General features: G+C 24.2%; 7 protein-coding genes across 7 annotated transcripts; 1 reads left to right on the plus strand and 6 right to left on the minus strand.

Moving 5' to 3' along the window:
• Positions 1-1,164: 1,164 nt before the first annotated feature.
• On the minus strand, positions 1,165-2,658 carry OCT59_012707 (uncharacterized protein; the record flags this gene model as incomplete). Its single annotated transcript, XM_066140298.1, has 1 exon — positions 1,165-2,658. One exon carries the CDS (start codon positions 2,656-2,658, stop codon positions 1,165-1,167), a length of 1,494 nt encoding a protein of 497 aa, XP_066001186.1.
• Positions 2,659-3,867: 1,209 nt separating this feature from the next.
• On the minus strand, positions 3,868-5,352 carry OCT59_012708 (uncharacterized protein; the record flags this gene model as incomplete). Its single annotated transcript, XM_066140300.1, has 1 exon — positions 3,868-5,352. The coding sequence occupies one exon, from the start codon at positions 5,350-5,352 to the stop codon at positions 3,868-3,870; it is 1,485 nt and encodes a 494-aa protein (XP_066001187.1).
• A 1,162-nt stretch (positions 5,353-6,514) lies between these two features.
• OCT59_012709 (uncharacterized protein) lies at positions 6,515-8,044 on the minus strand (the record flags this gene model as incomplete). Its single annotated transcript, XM_066140301.1, has 1 exon — positions 6,515-8,044. Exon 1 carries the CDS (start codon positions 7,994-7,996, stop codon positions 6,515-6,517), a length of 1,482 nt encoding a protein of 493 aa, XP_066001188.1. The 5' UTR covers positions 7,997-8,044.
• A 225-nt stretch (positions 8,045-8,269) lies between these two features.
• Positions 8,270-8,545, minus strand: OCT59_012710 (uncharacterized protein; the record flags this gene model as incomplete). The annotated part of the gene is made up of 1 exon (XM_066140302.1): positions 8,270-8,545. The coding sequence occupies one exon, from the start codon at positions 8,543-8,545 to the stop codon at positions 8,270-8,272; it is 276 nt and encodes a 91-aa protein (XP_066001189.1).
• A 2,069-nt stretch (positions 8,546-10,614) lies between these two features.
• OCT59_012711 (uncharacterized protein) lies at positions 10,615-12,148 on the minus strand (the record flags this gene model as incomplete). The annotated part of the gene is made up of 7 exons (XM_066140303.1): positions 10,615-10,790; positions 10,858-11,022; positions 11,102-11,279; positions 11,345-11,544; positions 11,621-11,720; positions 11,786-11,898; positions 12,109-12,148. 7 exons carry the CDS (start codon positions 12,146-12,148, stop codon positions 10,615-10,617), a joined length of 972 nt encoding a protein of 323 aa, XP_066001190.1.
• A 254-nt stretch (positions 12,149-12,402) lies between these two features.
• On the minus strand, positions 12,403-14,307 carry OCT59_012712 (uncharacterized protein; the record flags this gene model as incomplete). Its single annotated transcript, XM_066140304.1, has 6 exons — positions 12,403-13,055; positions 13,137-13,187; positions 13,300-13,705; positions 13,786-13,890; positions 13,971-14,024; positions 14,113-14,307. The coding sequence occupies 6 exons, from the start codon at positions 14,305-14,307 to the stop codon at positions 12,403-12,405; spliced, it is 1,464 nt and encodes a 487-aa protein (XP_066001191.1).
• Positions 14,308-25,537: 11,230 nt separating this feature from the next.
• Positions 25,538-26,067, plus strand: OCT59_012713 (uncharacterized protein; the record flags this gene model as incomplete). Its single annotated transcript, XM_025327701.2, has 2 exons — positions 25,538-25,631; positions 25,769-26,067. 2 exons carry the CDS (start codon positions 25,538-25,540, stop codon positions 26,065-26,067), a joined length of 393 nt encoding a protein of 130 aa, XP_025169889.2.
• Positions 26,068-26,418: the final 351 nt, after the last annotated feature.

Below are 26,418 nucleotides of genomic sequence, written 5' to 3' on the forward strand. Positions count from 1 at the left end.
TATTTAAACACTAAGACTAGAGTAGTAAATTTTTTACAAGTTTCTTAGTTTGTAATTTAAATAAATCATTTTTATAACTTTTCCAATTACTATGAGATATAAATTATCAAAATAATAATATAAGGCTATTATTATTTGGCGACCTTGTCACCATGGTGACCCACCTCATTTCATATGATTTTTAATTTTTCCTATACTTTATTTTTTCAATATTTATTATTTTAATTAGTATTCTTAATACTTTTTTTTTTATGTGTAAAAAATTGAGAAATCATTAATAATAAACAAACAAATCAATGAATAAAGAAATAAATGAGCAAACAATAAACGAATGATAAATAAATGAATAAAAGCAATAGAAGCATGAATAAAACAGACAAAACTATTAAAATATAAGAAATGATCACAATTTGTATACATTTTATTGAAAATTTAACGTGTATATGTTATAAATGACGTCATATATATATTGTATGAAATAATATATGGTCGCACTAAGTGATGATTAGGTGATAAAAATGAGAAGTATTTATCGAGAAATATCTCAATATCACGTGATTCAATCGTTTTAGCTAAGAATATCATGTGAAATAAAAAAAATTGTCTAGCTATATTTATAATATTTCAAATTTATATTAATTTGACAATAATATTCCTAAACTGTAAATAATTTATAATAAATTTCATGAAATTTTTAGCCGTAATATTATTCCATAAAGAATTGATTGAAAAGTTTTCATATGATCATTAATTTATTATTTATTTTTATTTTTATTTTTATTTTTTGCAGTAAAATCAAGTATTTTTGCAAATCATTTTTGTAATTTGATTTCGGGAAATTGTCATGTCGAGAAATTACCAGAAAAGGTTAGGAAGATGGATGTTGAAAAAATCGTGCCGTAACCCAATCCTGGACTTAATTTCAAGGAAAAAAGCTTTATTGAATAATTGAAGGATGGTGTTAAAAGTTCATAAACCATAACCATACCGTTTATTAAGTAAAAAATTTCTAACGATATAAACTTATGATCATTTCTATTTATTACAAAATGTTTTTTATTAAATACTTTAAAATGAAATACATTACTATAAAATAATTATTTTTGATAAAATATTTAATTAACAATTAAAATGTTAACATTGTAAATTGTGGTAACATAGTATTCATATTTTAAAGTTAATTTTTACTATATTTACTGCATTTTTATAAGATTCGTGTCTAAAATCTTTAATTACTCCATCATTTTTATATTTATTAATCAATTTCACATAATTTTCTGCTTTATAAGCAGGGTTAGTAATTGTAAGTATAGAAAGTGCATGACCTTTCCATTTTCCTAAGAATTTTTCCAAGACTTCCAAAGAAAAATTAAAATCATAAAGAAATACAATTTCTCTTAGATTAGTTGGTGTTGATTTAATTAATATTTTTAATAATTCTTCTCCATTATTTAAAAGTTTTCCTTCAGTTTCTATTTCATTCATAATTTTATATATTAATAATGTCTTCAAATTTTGACAAACTTTCAGTAATTTTTCAATTTCAATGAAATGATCCATTGATGGATAATATGGAAGACACAAGTACTCAATTGAAGAACAATTTTTATAAATTTTACGAATAAGAATGAGAGAGTACTCTTCAAAGTTATCATGATGGAATCTATGATTATAATTTTGGTCGATATAAATTTTCTTTAGATGTTCTCCACTATTTTCAATTATAATAGAAGCTGCTTTTAATTCATAATGATTTATATATAAAATCTCAAGATCACGATAAACACACATTCTTAATTGATCCTCATTAAAATCATTAAAACGGTTGATTATCAACGTTTTTAATTTATGAAAATTTGGAAATACCTTTTGCAATGTACAATCAGGATACATGAAGAATAATTTTAGGTGGTTGATATTATCTGCCTTTTTTCCTAATGCAAGAAGAATTTCTTTATAAGGATTTTTTCTAACATTAGAATTGGTAGAGATATCGTTCCATTCAAAATACTTTAAATTTTTCTGAACTTCAATTAATTTAGTAATTCCAAAATCAACTTTTGAAAATATATTATTATCAATGATGAGTCTCTGTATATATTGAGAAAAATGTGCTAAGCCATAAAAGAATGAAGATTCTGTTGACGTGTCACATTTTAATTCGCAAAGTGATTCAAAACGAAATCTACTAGCCTCTGGAAAATAAAATATTTGATGTTTAATAGATTTCAAATCCAAATACTTTAATTCTAGAAATTTCTTCGTAAAGAGATCATAAAATTCTCGTTGTAAAAGAAACTGATTATAGGTTAAAGGTGATCCAATACAAATTATAGTATTTATAGTATTTATATTAATACTTCTACAAAAAGATAAATAATCAAATAAAAGTGATTGATATGAAAATGATGGTAATTGAATTCCTAGCTTTGATATGGATTCTTTAATATTATCAGGTAAATAGGATGCAATAATTATAAATAAATAATTTTTATTATTATAATTAATATCGTTATAGCACCAAGGATTCTTCCATAAAATTGGAATCGCATTTTCACACCAAAGTCTATTGACCATTAGACATGAAAAGAGAGATTTTGGATCATCTTGTAATTCTTCAAATATTAAAAAAAGAATATCTTTATTGAGTTTGGACATTCTTTGTTAAAACAATTTCTTATGGCTTAAAGATTATTCTTAAAATATTTGATTGCGCACAAATTTAAAAAAGCAATGAATTTGTGTAATGAAATGACGGAATGATGCTCAAGTAATGTTTCACAAAAACAAACAATATTACGCCAAACATTTGATTTGGCGAAATTTCATCACGTCATGTGATATGGCACATGATGCCGCAGTCTTTTAATTACGAAATTTCATGTGACTGTTTAAGCACCGTAACTGGTAATTTCGTAGTTTTGAATTAATTTAATAAAATTACAGACATTCAGAATTAGATTAGCATCTTTGATTAATTAGCATTAATGTTACTAATAGAATCATCTCACCGACATCTATAGTATATTTTTTTAGAGATGAATCAGTTTGGTTCCAGTCTGGGATTACTACTTGTTAGTTGATCGTGCGTGCATTCCTTTCTTTTTCTGGCGATCAAATTTGGTAAGTATTTGTATTATTTTTTTAAAAAAAATTTTAATATAAGATTTATATAAACTTTATTCTGGTTTTATTTATTTAAATTTGTAGATTTGGAAGAAATGGAAGATAAATTTATTTTTTTAAAAAAAAAAATTAAAATGGATTTCTTTTAATAAATTAAAAATGTTGAATATCTTGATAATGGAAGATTTAGTACTATATATAATGCATAAGTCAATGAATTATTAAATGAAGTATGATATGTTTATTTTTTTCAATTTAAGTTATATTTTATTCATACCAATATATTATTAATTCTCTATAGTGGGAATATCAAAAAGCTTTTTAAAATCATTTAATATTATTAATTTTTATGGAATTACTAAAATCCGGATTTGTATTATGTGATGTTCAGGTCTAATATCTCAAAAAAAAAAAAGAAATTGTTAATAAAATACTAAAAAAAAATCATTTTATTAATAAAAGAAAATTTAGTTTATCTGCTTGCTTTAATATAGGGTTGAATTATAATTAAAAATTGGCTTACTGGATTTAAGCCCACAAATTTCCTTTACCATCTGTTTTAACTAAAAAAAGGATTATTTTTTTTAAATAAAATTTTTTAAAAAAAATATTATGGATTGTTTTAGATTATGTTTTTTATTGATAAATGTTTCTTAACCTGACTTAGTTTAGTTAACCAAAGGTCTTTTAAAATGTAATTATAATTATTATTATTATTTTATGCTATAATTAAGATTTTATTCATAATTTAAAATCCATATCTATTACATTCTCATAAGATTCGCGTCTAAAATCTTTGATTACTTTACTGTCTTTATATTTATTAATCAGTTTTTTATAATCTTCTCCTTCACAAGTATCATTGGATATAAGTATGGAAAGTGTACTACCTTCCCATCTTTCTAAGAATTCCTCTAAGGTTTCCAAAGAGAATTCAAAATTACCACAAAATCTAAGTTCCTTTAAATTGATTGGTGTTGAAATAATTAGTACTTCCAATAAATTTTCTCCATAATCTAAAATTTCCTTACGAGATAATACTCCATAAGGCATACTAAATAATAGCAATGACTTCAAATTATGACAAGTTTTCAATAATTTTTCAAGTTCAGCAAAATACATATCCAACGGGAAAAATATAAGAGATAAAAATTCAATTAAAGGACAAAATTTATGAATATTACGTATGAAATCAAAAGAATTTTTACTGAAGCTATCTATAAACTCTATAAGTTCATAAGGTTCTATCAAGATTTTCTTTAAATGTCCTCCACTATTTTCAATTATAATAGAAGCTGCTTTTAAATTGCAATTATTCATTTTAAATATCTCAAGATCACGATATGTACACAATTTTAATTGTTCTTCATCATAGGAATCAAAACTGGTCATCAATGTTTTCAGTCTATAAAATTTTGGGAATACCTTTAGTGATGAATAAATAATAAATATAAAGTAAAAATTTAAATGGGTAATATTATTTGAATTTTTTTCTAGTGCAAAAAGAACCTCATTATAAAAATCTTGATCTGGACCAGAAGCATGTACTATATCAAACATACTATGATCATCCTTCCATTCAAAATACTTTAAATTTTTCTGAACTTCAATTAATTTAACAACCCCATGAAGATTAGTTGGATCAACATTAATAATGATGAGTTCCTGTATATATTGACATAGCTGTGCCAATCCATAAAAATATGAAGAATCTATTGACGTATCACATTTTAATTCACAAAGTGATTCAAAACGAAGGCTAGCTTCTGGAAAATAAAATATTTGATGTCTTATTGATCTCATATCTAAATACTTTAATTCTGGAAATTTCTTCATAAAGAGATAATAAAATTCTTGCTGTAATAGAAATTGATCATGAGCTAAAAAAGATCCAATAAAAGTTATAATTCTTATAGTATATACATTAATACTTCTACAAAAAGATAAATAATCAAATAAGAGTGATTGATGTGTAAATGATGGTAATTGGATTCCTAGTTTTGCTATGGATTTTTTAATATCATCAGATAAATAAGAAGCAATAACTATAAATAAATAACTTTTATTACTATAATTAATATCATAACACCAAGGATTTCTCCATAAAATTGGTATTACAATTTCACACCAAAGTCTATTGACCATTAGACATGAAAAGAGGGATTTTGAATCATCTTGTAATTCTTCAAATATTAAGAAAAGAATATCTTTATTGAGTTGGGACATTCTTTATAAGAATAATTTTTTATAATTGGTTTGTATGATTGTATCTTCAATTATAATTTTCGTAATATTGGAAATATTTAGTTGTAAGAAAAAAAAATTTTTTGGTTTGACAAAATTACATTCTAAATAAATGTGAATGACAAGTAACGTTTCACAATAAGCAAATTTTACGCCAAATACTTGATTTAGCTAATGTTTGTATCATCTGCATCATGTGCTACCGACATGCTATAGCACATGACATTGTTAGTACTAGATAGTGGAATTATATTTATGCACTTATTTGGCTGTAATACAGTATTAGCGTTAATTGAAGGAAATTTTCTTAGGTCTGAAAAATTATTTTGAAAAATATTATTGATATTAGAAGCATGATAAAATAAATCATTGTCTGAAGTTTTATTTGCATATTTTTGCAGGATTTTTAATATCAGGTGTCAATTATGCGTATAATAAGAAAATTTTTCACAATCTGATCCCAATATTTCAGACCAAAATCTATTGACTTTTAGACGTGAAAAGAGGTTGTTTTATAATTCTTTAAAGAATATCTTTATTGAGTTGGACATTCTTTAATAATGAACTACTTTAATATTAATCTTCATAATTATAATAATAGGATATTTTATATTTCATTTGATATTTTTTTTTAAAAAAAAAAGAAAAAAACAATTTGCTTATATAATAAACGACGGAACCAAACTCTGATTTAATTAAATTATTCTGTGCAATCATAGTAATGGTTGAATAATGTTTGTGCTTATTAATAATACCGGCCTAAATTTCGTTAATTAAAATTGTCAAATGTAACATCACATTTATATAATATAATAGTACTTTAACTTAAAGGTAAAAATATAAACTTGTTAATTATCTTTACAAATTTATTAATAATTTTTTATCCAACTCCATTATTCAATTAGGATCTCCATTTGAAATTGATATATTTTTTTTATTATGATAAAGTGATTAAAAATAAAAGAGCGAAAATGATTCTGCTAAGTGGTGAGCTTAAATACAAGAACTTTAAACCAACAAAGTGTAATGTACGTTTATCAAGTAAAATTTTTAAGGTTAAATTCATTTATTAATTCTTAGACTTAATATAGTGTTTATATATACAAAAATATATTAATTCTAAAATGTTGACACTATTAAGATGTCATTCATATCTTAAGGTCCTTACTACATTTGTATAAGTATCACTTCTAAAATCTTTGATCACTCCATTATTTTTATATTTATCAATCAATTTTACGTAATCACCTTCTTCATAAATAGGTTCGGTTGTAAGTATGGAAATTGCACAACCTTTCCATGTTTCTAAGAATTTCTCCAAAGTTCCCAAAGGGAATTCAAAATGGTCACCACAAAATCTAAATTCCCTTATATTGATCGGCGTAGAACTAATTAAAATTTTTAATAAATTTTCTCCATTTTCTAAAATTTCCTCATGAGTTAATTCTTCATAGTCTGTATAAAACATAATTAATAATAATGATTTCAAATTATGACAAGTTTTTAGTAATTTTTCAAGTTCAGCTAGATGTTCATTCGATGGTGGAAATATAAGTGATAAACATTCAATTGAAGGACAAAATTTAGGAATATTACGTATAAAAGTAAGAGAATCTTCATTGAAGTTATCTTCAAAATATTCAATTTCATAAGGTTCTAACAAGATTTTCTTTAAATGTCCTCCACTATTTTCAATTATAATAGAAGCTGCTACTAAATTACCATAATCTATCATAAATATTTCAAGATCACGATATACACACTTTTTTAATTGTTCTTTATCAAAGGACTCAAAATTTGCTATCAATGATTTTATTTTATGAAATTTTGGGAATACCTTTGGTGATGAGCGACTAATAAATTCAAAGAAAATATTTAAATGAATGATAGTATTTGCACTTTTTTCTAATGAAAAAAGAATCTCTTTGTAATGGTCCGTTCCAGGAGTATATGAATAATACCCAACATCTCTCCATTCAAAATACTTTAAATTTTTCTGAACTCCAATTAGTTCAACAATCCCATGATAATCGCTTACTTTTACATTAGCAATTATGAGTTTCTGTATATATTGACATAGCTGTGCTAATCCATAAAAATATGAAGAATCTATTGATGTGTCACATTTTAATTCACAAAGTGATTCAAAACGAAGCATAGCATCTGGATAATGAAATATTTGATGTCTAATTGATTTCATATCCAAATATTTTAGCTCTGGAAATTTTTTCATAAAGAGATAATAAAATTCGTGTTCCAAAAGATATTGCCCATGAGCTAAAGATGTTCCAATAGAAGTTATAGATTTCGTAGTATCTGTATTAATACTTCTACAGAATGATAAATAATCAAACAAAAGTGTTTGGTATGAAAATGGCGGCAGTCGGATTCCTTGTCTCATTAGAGATTCTTTAACATCATAAGATAAATAGGAAGCAACGATTGTAAATAAATAATTTTTATTATTATAATTAATATCGTTATAACTCCAAGGATTTTTCCATAATATTGGAATCGCATTTTCACACCAAAGTCTATTGACCATTAAACATGAAAAGAGGGATTTTGAGTCATCTTGTAATTCTTCAAATATTAAGAAAAGAATGTCTTTATTGAGTTTGGACATTCTTTATTAAAATAATCTTATATAATTAGTTTGTATCTTCAATTATAATTTTACGCAATATTGAAATATTTAATTGTAAAAAAAAAAAAATTTTTTCTTTAAAATAAATGTGAAAGTAATGTTTCAAATTTGTCAAACAAAGAAAAATAATTCTTTAAGTAAAAGGCGTAAAAATCGGATACACAAAAAAAAAAACTACCCAAATGGGAAGATCAACGAAATTCCCACCCCATTCGCCTGATCGGCAAAGGATATAACCTTATCCATCGTGTCTCAAATGCATAGGTTATATCCTCCATGGAAACCACGGTTTTTATTGGCCAATACTAAGCAGTGATCATGTGACCTTATAAGTGTAGACATTTTATCCTCGTAACTTAAGGACATAATTGTCTTAATAAATTTTGAGGACATGTTTGTCCTTGTAATGTTGAGGACATTTTTGTCCTCGTAATAATCTTGAGGACATTTCTGTCCTTGTAAATTTTGAGGACATGTTTGTCCTTGTAATCTTGAGGATATTGCTGTCCTTGTAAATTTTGAGGACATTGCTGTTTTTGTAAATTTTGAGGACATGTTTGTCCTCATAATCTTGAAGGACATTGTTGTCCTTGTAAATTTTGAGGACATGTTTGTCCTTGTAATCTTGAGGATATTGCTGTCCTTGTAAATTTTGAGGACATTGCTGTTTTTGTAAATTTTGAGGACATGTTTGTCCTTGTAAATTGTAATGTTGAGGACATTTTTGTCCTCGTAATAATCTTGAGGACATTTCTGTCCTTGTAAATTTTGAGGACATGTTTGTCCTCATAATCTTGAAGGACATTGTTGTCCTTGTAAATTTTGAGGACATGTTTGTCCTTGTAATCTTGAGGACATTGTTGTCCTTGTAAATTTTGAGGACATGTTTGTCCTTGTAATCTTGAGGACATTGCTGTCCTTGTAGATTTTGAGGACATGTTTGTCCTTGTAATCTTGAAGACATTGCTGTCCTTGTAAATTTTGAGGACATGTTTGTCCTTGTAATGTTGAGGGCATTGTTGTCCTTGTAAATTTTGAGGACATGTTTGTCCTTGTAATCTTGAGGACATTGCTGTCCTTGTAGATTTTGAGGACATGTTTGTCCTTGTAATCTTGAGGACATTGCTGTCCTTGTAGATTTTGAGGACATGTTTGTCCTTGTAATCTTGAGGACATTGCTGTCCTTGTAGATTTTGAGGACATTGTTGTCCTTGTAAATTTTGAGGACATGTTTGTCCTTGTAATCTTGAGGACATTGTTATTCTTGTAAATTTTGAGAAATTTTGAAATTGTGATTCTCGTAATTTTGATGATATTGCTATTCTCATAATTTTGATTGTTCTTGTAAATTTTGAGGACACTATATCCTTATAAATTTGAGGACATTTTTGTCCTTATAATTTGAAAACATTTTTGTTCTTGTAATTTGAGAACATTATTGTCCCTATAATTTGAGAATATTTTTGTCCTCATAATTTCGAGGACATTTTTGACCTCATAGTTTGATGATATTGTTATACTTGTAATTTGAGCTTGTAAATTTGAGACCATTTTTGTTCTTGTAATTTTAATTATATTGCTGTCCTCATAATTTGAGGACATTTTTGTCCTCATAATTTTGATGATATTGTTGCCCTCGTAAATTTAAGGATATTATTGTCCTTATAATTTTACAGACATTTTTGTACTCGTAATTTTGATGGTATTGCTGTCCTCATAAGTTGAGGACATTTTTGTCCTCGTAATTTTAATGATATTGTTATCCTCATAATTTGAGGACATTATTGTCCTTGTAGTCTTGCCCTATAAAAAAATTTTGTGCTTTATTTGTGCCAAATGGGTTAATCATATGATATTTATTTAGAATTTGTTTGAATTTTATATAATTTTTAGTACAAATTTCGAATAAATATTGCATGATTAGCCCATTTGGCACAAATTTAGCACAAACCTTTTTTATAGGGCTGATGACATTGTTGTCCTTGTAAATTTTAGGACATTAGTAAATTTGAGACATTTTTTTATGTCCTCATGATTCATATTTTTTGTATAGTGGTAATTTAAAATTAACTTTTATTTCATTATTTAAAATGTTAAAATGTATTAATATTATTCCCAGTAAATAGTTTTTGTATTAATTTGTACCAAATGGGCTCATCCATATATAATTTGGCTTAAATTTGGATTATTTTTTGCATAAATTTGAGCTAATTTCGAGCCAATGAGCCCGTTTGGTATAAATTTATACAAAAACTATTTACTGGGATTTAATGGACATATCACATATATATACACATATATATATGAAAAGCTCTAAATATTACATAAAATAAGACTTTATAAATGCAAAAAAATTTGTTCTTATAAACAACCTGTAATGTAAGAAATGCGGAAATCAATTTTATGATTATTTAATCAATCTTTAAGATTATTATTTCTTTTCATCTGTTTATTAATGAAAAATTAATTAATTCAAATGTATTGATTAAATTATAATATAGCAACAGATTTGATTACATGAATTAAACTTGTTGAGTATTTTATTTATTATTGATTAATATTATTATTCTTATTGCACTAATTAGTTCACCAATATCCTATTCATTTTGTTCAAATCTAATGTTATAAAGTGAATCCAGAACTTTAATTCTTTCTTCTTCTTTAAGATTAGAATAATCCTGAAATTCAACATCTAATGGCCATCCTATAACTTTATATGAAGTTTGTGTTTTCCATCTTTTATATGGTATATTATTACCTTTTACATCTTGTTCTATAATATAATTACAGTAAATGTTATTTTTAAATTAAACTTGAATTAAAATTAATTGAATACTTACCAAACTTTTGCCGCAAAATAAATCTTACTTTATTTCTTGTTTCAATGCTATTAGGTTTTGAAATATTGATAGCAGATAGATTAAAAGTATGTCCAGTTTCAGATTCATCTGGCAAAATTTCAGATGACTTAGTTTCAGCAACAGATTTGATTACTCCTTCATTTTCTTATATACAGAATAAATACATACAGGTTGTTGTTAAAAAATCAAATGTAATATATAATAATATATGAACATTATATACCTTTTTTTTTTAAAATAGAGAAACAACGAAATGGAATGATTGCATCACTTAAGTTGCTATAAGTCTGATAAAATTCTTCACCAATATTTGATCCAAACCAATGACTTCTAAGCTCATCATAATTGGATACAGCCAATGTAATAAACTCCATGCCACAAGTAACATGTAAAGTTCGAAACTACAAGTTGTAATTTATTATTATTACAAAATTAGATAGATACTACCAAGATAATATTAATTTACCATTTTTCGGATATCTTGAATTCCATTATTTAGTTGTGTTTTTCGTGATTTTGCATTTGTAATAAATGAGTTTTGCTCTTTAACACGTAAATTTGCAGCATTTTTAGCTTCTTCTTCATAATATTTACGTGTATCATTATTTAATGCATTCCATGCATCTGCACAGAGTTTTTGGGACCCTTTATCTTTAATATTTAAGCCTTTAAAATAAAGTAAAATTGTTAAAACATTGAAATTTAAATTTTAAGTAATATAAATCAGTTTATATATACACACCTTTTCCATGTGTTGCCCACCAATTAGATTGCCAAATATTAAATCCACTGATTTTTCTTTGTTTTCTAATAGCAGGTTCTCTATAATCTTTCATTACACTCTAATATAAAATGAGCATTTTAAATATCAAATTTTTAAGGATTAAACATTATTAAGTTTGCCTACCTTTATAAAATATGAATGCACATTAAGTTCATTAGCTAATAATTCAATTTCAGAATCATGCTGTTGCTGCAAATTTTTAATTTTTGCAAATGCTTCTACATTTAATTCTGAAACTATAAATTGTTAAATTATTAGTATTTATTCCTTTTTTAAAAAAAATTACTAAATAAAATATTTTATTAAATTAAATTTATAAAATTTGCATTTAATAAAATCTAGTATATCAACCCATTATACTGTTTAGCCAAAAATATATTTTAGTTTTTTTATTCTATTTTTCTATTCTTTGTTAGCATATATTCTTGTATTTTATAAATATTTACCACTTAAGTCAGAATCTAAGTCAAAGTTATTATTTTCCATCTCAATGAACGAAGCCAAGAATAACGCGTAACAATGCGTCATAATATAACATATATATATTTGCCGATCAGTCAGGTGATAAAACGTTATTTCAAAAAATTATATATCTTAATGTAAATTTACAATCTAAACAAATTTATTGTATTATCTCATAGTAAATCCACCAAATTTTATTGATTTTATTTAATAACAAGATAGAATAAAACAAAAAGAGAAAGTACATGTAAAAAAGTAAATAATAATGTCTAACTACTTTAATTTGCAACATTGCTTTCGTTACTTTCACTATCTTCCGTATCTAGATCCATATTATCTTGCATATTAGGATTTTGAAATAAATTTTTGATCGTTCCTAGTTTTAAATCAGTCAAAAATATATCGTAATAATAATCTGTAACTTCAAAATTTGAAATGTTAAGACCAGTATTTACTAACTGATCAAGCGTAATCCCAATATTAATTAATTTATATATTCTAAAAGCACTTTTCTTTTGTCGCCGTTCAGTTCTAGTATGAATACCTAATTGGGTGCACATAAAGTTTCGTTCAAATCTTCTTTGTTCTCTCTCATCATTTGGATGTTTTTCCACTGAAATGATATGTAAATCATTGTAAATATAAACAAGTGACATTCGATGATAAAGCTTATAAGCTTTAGTAGCAAGCTCAACTTGTTTAGAATGATTTTTTTGATCGACCCATTGCGTAATTCTTTCCTTAGCAGACTCTTCATCTGTAATTTGAATTGGTTCTGAAGTCATAACTTTTAAAGCCTGGTTAAAATTTGTGCGAATTTGGTAGTCTTTAATTTCTACTAAAGTCTTGTTCTCAATGGTTTTTACTACCAAACTATTTAGACTTTTTCCAAAATTAGAATATTTTTTTTTCTTTTCACTTTCTTGTGATTCTGTTATTTAATTTAAAAAATTCAATCAAATTATAAAAATTAAAATAAATTTAGAATTATCAATATTTTAATGTCATTTACCTTTGCTAGCAATAACTTTTTTCTCAAAATTTTCAACTACCATATTACGACCTTTTTTAATATAAGAATATAGATTGATTAATTATGGTAAATTTATAATATCAATATATTTTAATAAAACAAATAAATTAATATAAGCCATATAAATAAATATTATTGCTACTTGAAATTCTTACCTTCTTCCTTTTTTTCATAAGAGTTATATTAACTTTATTAATCCAAAGTTCAACAAGTAAATAATATTGATTAAATTTATCCCAAATTGTATAAGAAGGTAATGTTTTTTCTGCCCATCGTAATTCTTCTATATCAGTTGATTCTTTAATAAGTTCTTCAAAACCAAATTTTTCATGACAACGTTTATTTAGTGACTCCCAAACATCATCTGGATTGCTTTCTATCGTAAATCCCATTTGATGTAAATCATTTACAAGTATATTAATATGGTCATTATTTCTTTGTAGTGAAGTATTATCCTCATCTTCACTATCTGAACTAGAAACTATTGTTGAAGAGCTTTTTGACATATTAATTTGGTCGGATTTTCTTCTGAACTTATTGATTTTTTTCTATTTGCAATTAAGAATTTCATTAAATTGAATTAATCTTTAAAACGTAAAAACTAAATCTAATATGCATTTACATTTACCTCAAGATTATGATTATAAATTTGCAATGAATTTAACTCATCATTAAGTTGCTTATTTTTTATTTTTAATTTTTCATAAGTTTTTTCGGCAATTAGCAACTTTTCCTAATATAAAATTAAATTATAAAGATAAGCTGCTTAAATTAACGTTAATAAACAAGGTTTATTATATATGTAAACCTTACTTGCAATTGATCTATTTTCTTTACATGCTCAACATCGCAATTTTTTTCAGAATCCTAGAAGTTAAATTATTAAAATGATTACCATTTAATACTTTTATTAAAAAATTACAATATATATAATTAAAATATTAATTATATGAACCTGATCGGTTATAATATAATTGGAATCTTCAAGGTTAACTGTTATCCTGTCAATACGTTTACCATAAGAAATATTTGCAATATTATCTGTTATAGTAACATTACGTAACCGATATTTAGTTCTTCTCCAAATTAGTGATAATGCCTTGCTAATTTGAGTTATGTCATCTTCACTTAAGGTAAATATTTCTGCCATATTTTTGTTATCAATAATACAGACTTGCTTATAATACTCTTAAGAAAAAATAAGGTCATAGTATTTCCTTTTAAAAATTTTTGGTTTTATGTATATAATGCATATCCACAATACAAAATATAAAGCTTACCAGTTTAGCTTTTATTTTGAACTTTTAATCAAATAGAGCATAGAGCAAAAAAAATAGACGTGATGTTTATGGTCAAATAGAGCAAAAAAAAATAGACGTGATGTTTATGGTCAAATAGAGCAAAAAAAAATAGACGTGATGTTTATTTTATATTCTTAAATGTTTCACAAAATGATACATATTCTGAAGCATTACGCACCTGTGATAAAAATAGTTTGCTATTTTTAGTATTGAAAAACGCGTTTAACTCAATAAACATTTAAGATAATACTAAAAATAGTTTACTATTTTAGTATTGTAAAAACGCGTTTAACTCAATAAACGTTTACTATTTTAGTATTGAAAAACGCGTTTAACTCAATAAACATTTAAGATAATACTAAAAATAGTTTACTATTTTAATATTGAAAAACGCGTTTAACTCAATAAACGTTTGAGATAATACTAAAAATAGTTTACTATTTTAGTATTGAAAAACGCGTTTAACTCAATAAACATTTAAGATACTACTAAAAATAGTTTACTATTTTAATATTGAAAAAACGCGTTTAATTCAATAATGAGATAATACTAAAAACAGTTTACTATTTTAATATTGAAAAACGCGTTTAACTCAATAAACATTTGAGACTATTTTTATATTTTTAGTATTGAAAAAACATGTTTAATTAGATATCAGACAATAAACTTGTCCCAGATTTATTAGATTTATTTGAGATGATACTAAAATTAGTAAACTATTTTTATTACAGGTGTAAAATTATTTACTCCATATTCCAATCTGCAAACATGGTAAATTTTTTGTAGACATTTGTACAGCTTTTTAAATGATTATTTTAACAAAATATTGCTAATGTTTCTTTTTTTCTAGATTTTAGGTATTTCTTTAGAAGCAATATTGACATTTTGAAAGAATTTAGACTAAAATATTTTTTTTTGTTGCTTCTTTTAATAGAATGTCAAATAACATTTTATTTTATATTTGAACATTTCTATATATGTATTTCTACATTTAAAAGGTATATACCAAAATGTTTTTTTGTTTTTGAATGAAAAGTTAGCTAATGTTTGTAGGACTACAGAATTTAAGCATGTGAATTTTATTGTTCTTTTACCTTTTAGACATAATTACTTTTTAATCTTGTTATTTTTTATCTTTGGAATGTGATTTTTGTTGTTCTTCATCTTTGGGAGTAATCATTTTTTTTTTTAATATTACATTAAAAAAATATAATTTGACCAGTACTCTAAATTATCTCTAAATAAATGTTTATCAAAATGTAAATGCATGAATGAATTACTGAAATAGCTATAATATTAGTGTCTATATCATTGATTTACCTTATCACTATTTTCGCATTTTTTATTAATTAAAATATTTTTATTTTTAATAAAATTTCGCTCAAAAACATATAAAAAATTTTAACACAAAAAAATTTTTTTCTGGGGTCTGAAGACCCCCCAGACCCCCTCCTTAGGCCTTTTTTTTTTTATCATTTATTAATTTTTTTCTCAAATTTATTATTATTATTTTTAATTTTTTATTATTTATTTACATTTCTTATTCATTGTAAAACGTGAAAGCTACAATAAAATAAAAATAAGTAATAATATTATTAGTATAGTAATATTATTCATATATACAGTTCTTAAAAAAAGTAATCAGAACTATAAAAAATGCAAAAAATAAAGAATCATAATTAGAATACCTTTAAATTTTGCAAATTTGTTAAAATTTTAAAAAATACTTAAATACTTACTTAAATATTGTCAATCTGCCTATATTTTTATTAAAAAAACTATAAACATAAAGGGTTAATTTATTGAAAAATTTGTTTTGCTAGTTTTTTATTAAATTAAAATTAAAATTGACTCAAAATTTAAATTTTTAAAATTAAGATAAATTTAAATATATTAAACTTAAATTAATATTTTTTTTATTTATTTATTTTGAAAATTATTGATTAAAACTAAATATAAATGTTGATCATCATGATTAATTTTAATATATTAAACTTAAATTAATAATTTTTTTTTTATTTATTTTGAAAATTATTGATTAAAACTAAATATAAATGTTGATCATCATGATATTTTCAATAACTATCAAATAATAAAGTGTTAAACTTTTTTTAATAAAATTGATAGTATAAATCAAAATTTTAATTATTCAATTTTTAATAAACTGGCAAATTGAATGCTTTATAAAAATTTAATATTTTTCATAGCTTAAATTTTTAACAAATTTTTTTTCAAGATAGAAGGTTGAAATTTTATACACATAAAGTTTGTAACTTTGTATATTTAATAACAAATTTATAAAATTTGAAGAAGCCCTAATCACCAGTTTTTTATTTTTTTGCATTTTTTTTTGTAATTCTAATTTCTAAATACTTTTTTTGAGGAATGTAAATAGGTTTTTGTTAATTGTATATTTATAAAATGTATTGCATATTATTATACATTACTGTACATCATCATACATTGGTCACTATATAATGCATATTTTCTTTATGCTTAAAATAGACAACATTAATACTAATGCATATGATTATAAGTTTTCTAGTCAATCCTTTTTAAAAAATTTTAACCAGGCTTTTATTTTTTTTAATAAGTATTAGGGTAGTATGGTTTTGTTTAATAAATTTGTTAGAGAATTTTTTTAAGAATTATTTCATTGGAATTTTTTTAGGAATTTGTTTTACTAATAGTTCTTTTGTCAGAAGATAAATTTTATAATTTGAATAAATTTATAATTTTAATTATTGTTTTAATAAATATTAAAAAATAAATTACTAATATGTGAAAAAATCAAAAAAAGGATACAAATTTAAAAACAGTTTGTAATGAGTAAAAAAAATGCTTTTTATAGCAATTATTGTTATACTTCTAATCTTTTTAAAGGTTTCTGCTATCTATTTTGTAATTGATATCTTTATATACCACAATAAAAAAAGCAAAGACAAATTGTCTATTGTCCATATAGCTTATTTATTAGAATTCTATTTTAGCTTAAATTCTTTTAATTTTATCTTTAGTTAATCTGTTATGTAATTTAATTTTATTTTCATTATCTATTTCAGATTTTTTTTAATTTTATTTCATAATAATATTTTTTAATTTATCTTTAATTAATTATTAATAACCTTTTTTGTATTATTTAGTTTCAGATTTTTTTTAATTTTACTAATTTTATTATATTTGTAATTTATTATTTTCTTAAATTTATAGTTAATTTACCTGAATAATTCTTTTAAATTATTTTAGCATTTTTATTTTTATTTTTATGACACTTTTATTTTATTTTTTTAACTCCATTTATTTAATTTTATTTAATTAAATTTATTTACTGTTTAATAATTTTAAAAATACTAATATCTTCATAATAAAAAAATCAACATTAAAGGAAAAAAAATTAGTATTTTAAATTTGAATATTAGGAATTTAAATGCATATTATTTAGTGTGTTAAAAGCATATTTTTCATACAATAATTACTAGTAATTTAATCAGTTGATAATTATTATTTAATAAATAGATAAAAGTTTATTAAATATATCTAAATTTGAGTTTTATAGCAAGTTTACTTTTTTTGTTATCTAAAATATGGCTGCTTTAGCTTGGATGCAAAAGTATTGATCTTGACCAATCAGATGGTATTTTCTTGACACATCAAGGAATTTCTTATAATTCCTAGTACCCATTAAAATTTAAAACCTTGATCTTTTATTTTTATTAATTAAAAAAGGCATTTGAATGCCATCATTTAAAAAAATAAATTATACAGATATATCATTAAATAAATTTTTTTCTAAGTATTTTTTAACAAATAATAATTAATAACAATGAGTTCACATAATAATAATCATTATTGAAATTTTTTTAATTTTTTTTTCTAATAGTATAAACTGGTATGCAAGAAAAATTCATACAAAATTTTCTTTTTTTATAATATATAATACAATAATATGTATAAATTTATTGTTGTGTATACTATGCTAAATATTCAAATAAATCACAAAATGAAAAAGTAAAAATGTCCAACTGAGGTAAAAGTTCTGGTATCCACCTCTTTCAATATTTTTATAATCATTATATTATTACTTCTTTCTGTTCTTTAATTTTATCTTAATCTTCATTTTCCTCTTCTTTATTTTCTTTTTCTTCACTCTCCTCTTCTTCACTCTCCTCTTCTTCATTTTCTTCTTCCTTATCCTCTACTTCCTCATTCTCTTCTTCATATCTTTCTTCTTCATCTTCCTCAATAAAGTTAAAATCCTCATCATAAATAATATTTTGATTATTATCATCGTCTCCAAAAATCTTATTTTTCATATTTTTAGCTATTTCTAAATTTAATGATATCTTATCTAACTCTTTCATTAAATTGCAATATATTCCATCCTAAAATAATAAAATTTATTAATTTATTAATAAAGTAATTCAATCATATAAATTTATTTACCTTTTTTTCCTGAAATTTAATAGCTTTTTCAATGAGTTCCTTTTGTTCTAACCAAAAAATAACAAGTCTTGTAATTTCAGATTTGACAAGTTCTTGCTCTTCTTTACTTCTATTAAGGTTATTGAAATTTTGTATTGCATTGTACATAATAATTCGTGGTATATTGCAATTTTCATCTAAAATAATATCTAGTGATATCCAAAAATTAGATTGATTATCTAAAACATTCTTGATTGATGCTGTTAGATATTTTTTCTTTTGTGTAGACGATAAAAATTCTCTTGTTTGATTATAATTTTCAATTGTCTTATTTATATTGGTTAATGCATTAGCATTCAAATTTTTAATTTTTGATGCTAACTTTTGACCTTTTAAAAATAATATTATAATTAATATATAATTAACAATTTATACATTACATATAAAAAAATTTTATTACCTTTGTGAAATTCATTATATAAATAAGATGAATTGAATAAATATTCATTTCTTTCTTTTCTCAATCCATCAATAAATTTAGATAGTTGATTAATACAATAAAATTCAAGATATGCACTATATTTTGAATCCATAGGATCCCACCGATGTGTTTTAGGTATACTTAATGATATTTCATAATTTTCAATTTTTTTAAGTATATTATCATGTTTTTTTCTTAAAAGTTCTTTCTTCTTTATATTATTAATCTTTGTAGTTTCAATGCTAATAGTAGAATTATAAAATTTTAGTATTCTATTAATAATTGCAAATTATTACAATATATAATGCAATACACTAACTTAATACTTCTTAATTCCATTAATAATTCAAAGTATGCATGTTCTCCTTCTAAATGATGCTTAAATGCTAATGGTAAAAAAATATTAGTTATATACAATCTAACATATTTTAATAATAATATTTATACTGTACCATATTCAGAAGTCTTTTGTTTTTCTATTGTTTCTTCAATTAACTTGAAATCTATATTATGTTGTTGATTTAGAAGACTTAATTTTTCTAATGATTCATGTTCTACTTTTTTTGCATTTTTGTATCTCTTGAACAGATTATTTGCTATAATAAATAAATAATAATTAGTAATTTACTTTTAGAAAATAATTATAATCGATAATATACATTTCAAACCTAATTTTTCTACAGATTTTTGATAATGAAATTCAAGTGCTGTTCCTATAATATCCAATCTATGACCAAATTTCATATATTTAGTAGTTTTGGCAAATTTGCCAAGGTAAGACCACAATCTCTCCAGTGATTCACCATCAGTAAGACCTACTGATTTAATTACCCTTGGATGGTATTTTTGTTGGCATTTTGATGTATGGGCATATGCATGAAATATAGAAACTGCCCATGTAAATCTTTCATGATAAGGGTAAAGGATATTGTTTGGATTGGCAATATGAGCATCAAGAAAACAAGCAATATCATATAAAAATATAAATTTCTGATTTGATTTTGAAAATTGCTGTTGAAAATGATCAATTAAACATTCTGCTAGAACATATCTAATTAAATTATTTAATAATTATTAAATTAATATGAATAATAATATTATAATAGTCAAATTTATTTATTACCTTTCACCCATATTACGCAAATTTAAAAATTTTAAGGGAATTCCATGCCGACATGTACTTCCAAATATTCCTGTATCATCTAAATGTTTAAATTTTTGAAGAGATTTTATTTGGTTAGTGGCCTTAAAATTGGATTCACATGATGTTGGCCCGGTCTATTTTTTTAAAATAAATAAATAAATAAATAAATAAAAATTAAAAATCTTATATATGTTAATAAATATATTAACAACTTATATAGCTTATAAATAAATTAATATTTACCTCGGATTTATTGTTATTATTCATTAAGTGAATATTAGTAGTTGAAGCTTGATTATTTGATAACAACCAACATCTAAAATTATCTTCAGAAATAATAAATCTATCATTAACTAATCGATTTTCAACATCATTTCCCGCACTTTTTAATCTTTTTAGCTGAAAGTTTCCATCAAATGCTATAATAGTATTTGAATTTTCTTCATTTGGCTAAATAAAAGTTGTAAAAATATTATAGTTAGCTTTTATTAATTATATTGATTAATGTTTTAATAAAATATTGGTCTAAAGAATGAATATAATATTTTTATACTATAAATATGAATTATTTATTTTGTTATAAATAAGTAAAAATAAAAATATACTTGTGGACATGCAGGACATCCAAACTCATTATCATTATTTTTATAAGCTTTTCTAAAATTAGTCTGAATTCTTGATTTCAATCCAAGATATTGATGAAATGAAGAAATAAATGAATGATATATATTCTACAAATTATATAAAATTAGAATTATTACAATAAAATTTTAATATATAAAGCTGAAAAACTTACTTGTGTTATAATTTGTTTACTTTGTAATGCTTCTAAAACTTTGCAAAATGCCAAATATGGCACATGTGCTTCAAAAAGTAATTTATAATAAAGTTCAAATACTTCAAAATCAAAAGCAAGTGAAGGGTTGCAAGGTGTTGCAGGAAATAATCCATTTTTGATTAATGAATTTACATTTCCATCACATGCTGGAAGCTGAATATAAAACCATCCTAAAATATAAACAATTAGAATTATAAATTATTAAATAACTGAAGTTTAGAAAAATTAAAGTTACTTTAGTTACCTTTTAATGTAATTGTTAAAATTCTAATTATAGAATGCTCACAATTTCCTTCACATAATTGTGGCAATTTTACATCATTTGATTGAATTTGAAAATTTTCAAATATAAGAGTACGATGAAATAAATTGACCTTGTGATGAAAAATATTAAAACATGAATTACAATAAAATATTTTTGTTCCACAATCCAAGCACCTTAATACAGCCAAATTATTACAATTAATGCAAGTTGCATTGCTTGGAATTGCTTCATTTTCTAACATAATATTATAAATATCATCCATCCCCATTTTCCAATTTGTTGAAAGTGTAATTTGTCTTTGTTGATAACTAATATTTTTGTGATTGGAATTATTATCAGCAAATTCTATTTCACCAGTATTTTCATATTCATCATTCTTTGCTTCTAAAATTTGCTTAACTTGAAGTTTTGTATAACTGGATGCTTTATACTTATTTATTCCTTTAGAAAATTTATTGTTTATAACTCTTCCAGCATCTTTATTATTAAAGGAAACTCTATAAGGTCTATAAAATTTTGGTCCTTTAAATGTAAAATAAAGCGGAAAATTGTTATTACATCTTAAAAAATTTAAACTTTAATTATATTGACTGACCTTTTTTTGTTTTAGTATTAAGAGTATTTTTCTCAAAATTCATAGAATTTATCTCTTTAACCTTAAATTTAATAAATAAAGATGTTTATATTAGTATTCATAAATTATTTTTAACATTATTAAAACATACTTTGTTGAAATCTGACATTTTATTAATTAAAAAAAATCGAAAAAGATCAATTATTAAGATAATCTCTTTATATGATATTAATGAATGATCGGCAAACAAAAATGCAAATCCAACTGTTACCTACGTAAATGATCATAAGATTAATATGAATTATGGAAAATGATATATGAATGTAGTCTATTTAATTAAGATACAACATATAGATAAAAATAATCTCTAATAATTAAATCCAAAAATGTGAGGCAACTCAAGTAATGAAGACAAAATGTTTTTAAAATTATGAAAACACAAGTTACAAGGATACAATATCTTCAAATTATTACAAGGATAAAAATATCCTCAAAATTATGAGGATAGCAATATCATTAAAATTACAAGGACAAAAATGGCCTCAAATTTACAAGTACAGCAATGTATATTCTCAAAATCTACAAGTACAACAATGTTCTCAAAATTATAAGGATAGCAATATTATCAAAATTATAAAGACAAAAATGTCCTCAATATTATGAGGACAGCAATATCATCAAAATTATGAGAACAATAATATATATTATCAAAATTATGAGGACTAAAATGTTCTCATTACAAGGACATCAAATTTATAAGGACAACAATGTCTCAAAATTATGGGGACAGCAATATCATTAAAATTATAAGAACAAAAACATCCTCAAATTACAAGGATAAAAATGTCCTCAAATTATGAGAATAGCAATAACATTAATATTATGAGGACAATAATATCATCAAAATTATGAGGACAAAAATGTCCTCAAAATTATAAGGACAAAAATGTCCTCAAAATTATAAAGACAAAAATGTCCTCAAAATTATGAGGATAGCAATATCATCAAAATTATGAGAACAATAATATATATTATTAAAATTATGAGGACTAAAATGTCCTTAAATTGCAAGGACATCAAATTTATAAGGACAGCAATGTATGTTCTAAATCTACAAAAACAACAATGTCTCAAAATTATGGGGACAGCAATATCATTAAAATTATAAGGACAACAACATCCTCAAATTACAAGGACAAAAATGTCCTCAAATTATGAGAACAGCAATAACATTAATATTATGAGGACAATAATATCATCAAAATTATGAGGACAAAAATGTCCTCAAAATTATGAGGATAGCAATATCATCAAAATTATGAGAACAAAAATGTCCTCAAAATTATGAGGATAGCAATATCATCAAAATTATGAGGACAAAAATGTCCTCAAAATTATGAGGATAGCAATATCATCAAAATTATGAGAACAATAATATATATTATCAAAATTATGAGGACTAAAATGTCCTTAAATTGCAAGGACATCAAATTTATAAGGACAACAATGTATGTTCTAAATCTACAAAAACAACAATGTCTCAAAATTATGGGGACAGCAATATCATTAAAATTATAAGGACAACAACATCCTCAAATTACAAGGACAAAAATGTCCTCAAATTATGAGAACAGCAATAACATTAATATTATGAGGACAATAATATCATCAAAATTATGAGGACAAAAATGTCCTAAAAATTATGAGGATAGCAATATCATCAAAATTATGAGGACAAAAATGTCCTCAAAATTATGAGGATAGCAATATCATCAAAATTATGAGGACAAAAATGTCCTCAAAATTATGAGGATAGCAATATCATCAAAATTATGAGGACAAAAATGTCCTCAAAATTATGAGGATAGCAATATCATCAAAATTATGAGAACAATAATATATATTATCAAAATTATGAGGACTAAAATGTCCTTAAATTGCAAGGACATCAAATTTATAAGGACAACAATGTATGTTCTAAATCTACAAAAACAACAATGTCTCAAAATTATGGGGACAGCAATATCATTAAAATTATATGGACAACAACATCCTCAAATTACAAGGACAAAAATGTCCTCAAATTATGAGAACAGCAATAACATTAATATTATGAGGAAAATAATATCATCAAAATTATGAGGACAAAAATGTCCTCAAAATTATGAGGACAACAATATCATCCAAATTATGAGGACAAAAATATCATCAAAATTATGAGGACAAAATATCATGAGAACAAAAATGTTCTCAAATTTACAAGGACAACAATGTATGTATGTTCTCAAAATTTACAAGGACAACAATGTTCTCAAAATTATAAGAATAGCAATATTATCAAAATTACAAGGACAAAAATGTCCTCAAACTTATAAGAACAGTAGAGGACAGCAATATCATTAAAATTACGAGAACAATAATATTATCAAAATTATGAGGACAAATATGTCAGGACATCAAATTTATAAGGACAACAATGCATGTTCTCAAAATCCACAAAGACAACAATGTCCTGAGGACAGCAAAATCTTCAAAATTATAAGGACAAGAATGTCCTCAAATTACAAGAACAAAAATGTCCTCAAATTTACAAGGGCAATGGTATTCTCAAAATTTACAAGGACAACAGTGTCCTCAATATTTACAAGGACAACGATGTCCTCAATATTATGAGGTCAAACATGTCCTCAACTTACAAGGACAACAATGTCCTCAAGATTATGAGGACAAACATGTCCTCAAAATTTACAAGGACAGCAATGTCCTCAAGATTACGAGGACAAAAATGTCCTCAAAATTTACAAGGACAGCAATGTCCTCAAGATTATGAGGACAAAAATCTCTTCAAAATTTACAAGGACAACAATGCCCTCAAAATTATGAGGACAAAAATGTCCTCAAATTTATTAAGACAATAATGTCCTTAAGTTACGAGGATAAAATGTCTACACTTATAAGGTCACATGATCACTGCTTAGTATTGGCCAATAAAAACCGTGGTTTCCATGGAGGATATAACCTATGCATTTGAGACACGATGGATAAGGTTATATCCTTTGCCGATCAGGCGAATGGGGTGGAAATTCCGATTGACGTAACAAATCCGATGAAATGGCCGGAATGTAATTATGCCGCAGCATCACGTTGGGTTACATTTTACGATTTTCCTTGGTATTGGAAATATAAGATCAAATTAAGAAGTGTAGGTCACGTGGAGAAAATGAGCATCAAACGAAGTTATAAATACAAGACGGTCAAGGCTAAACTTTGATTCACAATAATCTATGAAGAAATTTATAAGCGAGGAGGGGCCAAGATAACAATTAATAAGAACGATCATCAATATTTCTTCAGAATGTTTGATTTTAAGTTAACACCACGGGAGATAAATAAAAAATTTTGTTGGCAAGCGTGCAAGCAAATTTCTATAAGAAATAAGACAACGGATGGTAAATTGTGAAAGAATATAATATAAAATACGTAGACTTTTTCGGTAAAGTTATTAGGATTAACAAAATGAATATATCTTAATATACTTTAACAACGAAAATGATATGACGAACGCGATATATAAATGATAAATCAGGGACGGAAGATGAGTTAGGAAAAGGATTACAATTAAAAAGTCAAGATGAACTTATAGGAAAGGACGGTACTTTCAGGTTTCGGAGGATCCACAAGACGAAGCCAAACAACGGGATGTCGGACAAGTTCAAAGACGAACAAATTCACGATACAAGGAATAGTCTACGGAATCAGAAGGAACTTGGAAATGACAAGATTGCAACTTTTAACAATTTGAACGAGGTTTTTAGTGGTAGAATTGATAGAATTAATGAAATTAACGACAATCACAGGGTGTCAACGGGTAAGGTATCAAAATAAAAGAAAGATGGAGGGATTGTAAATGAAAACAATAATCGTGTAGCGTTAGATCAGGTGACTAGCGGATTGTGAGGATGATAACGAATAAAGATTTTAACACTGTAAATTTTAGTACTATATTAGACGAGTTTCAAATTAGCTTTAGTATAGATTCAAATTTTGTATTAGATAGATACTTTATTAACACAATGTATTGATTACTTTTGTAATTTTCTTCAAAACTAAATAAAGAAAAAAAAAAGTTTCAAATTTTACGCCAAATACTTGATTTGGCTAGTTTTTTGACTATTCTGCAATTTTGAATTACTAAATAAAATGATATAAAATAGAGCAATTTTATATATACAGTAA

This window comes from Rhizophagus irregularis, chromosome 20 (assembly GCF_026210795.1).
Source record: "Rhizophagus irregularis chromosome 20, complete sequence".
Classification (NCBI taxonomy): Eukaryota; Fungi; Glomeromycota; class Glomeromycetes; order Glomerales; family Glomeraceae; genus Rhizophagus; species Rhizophagus irregularis.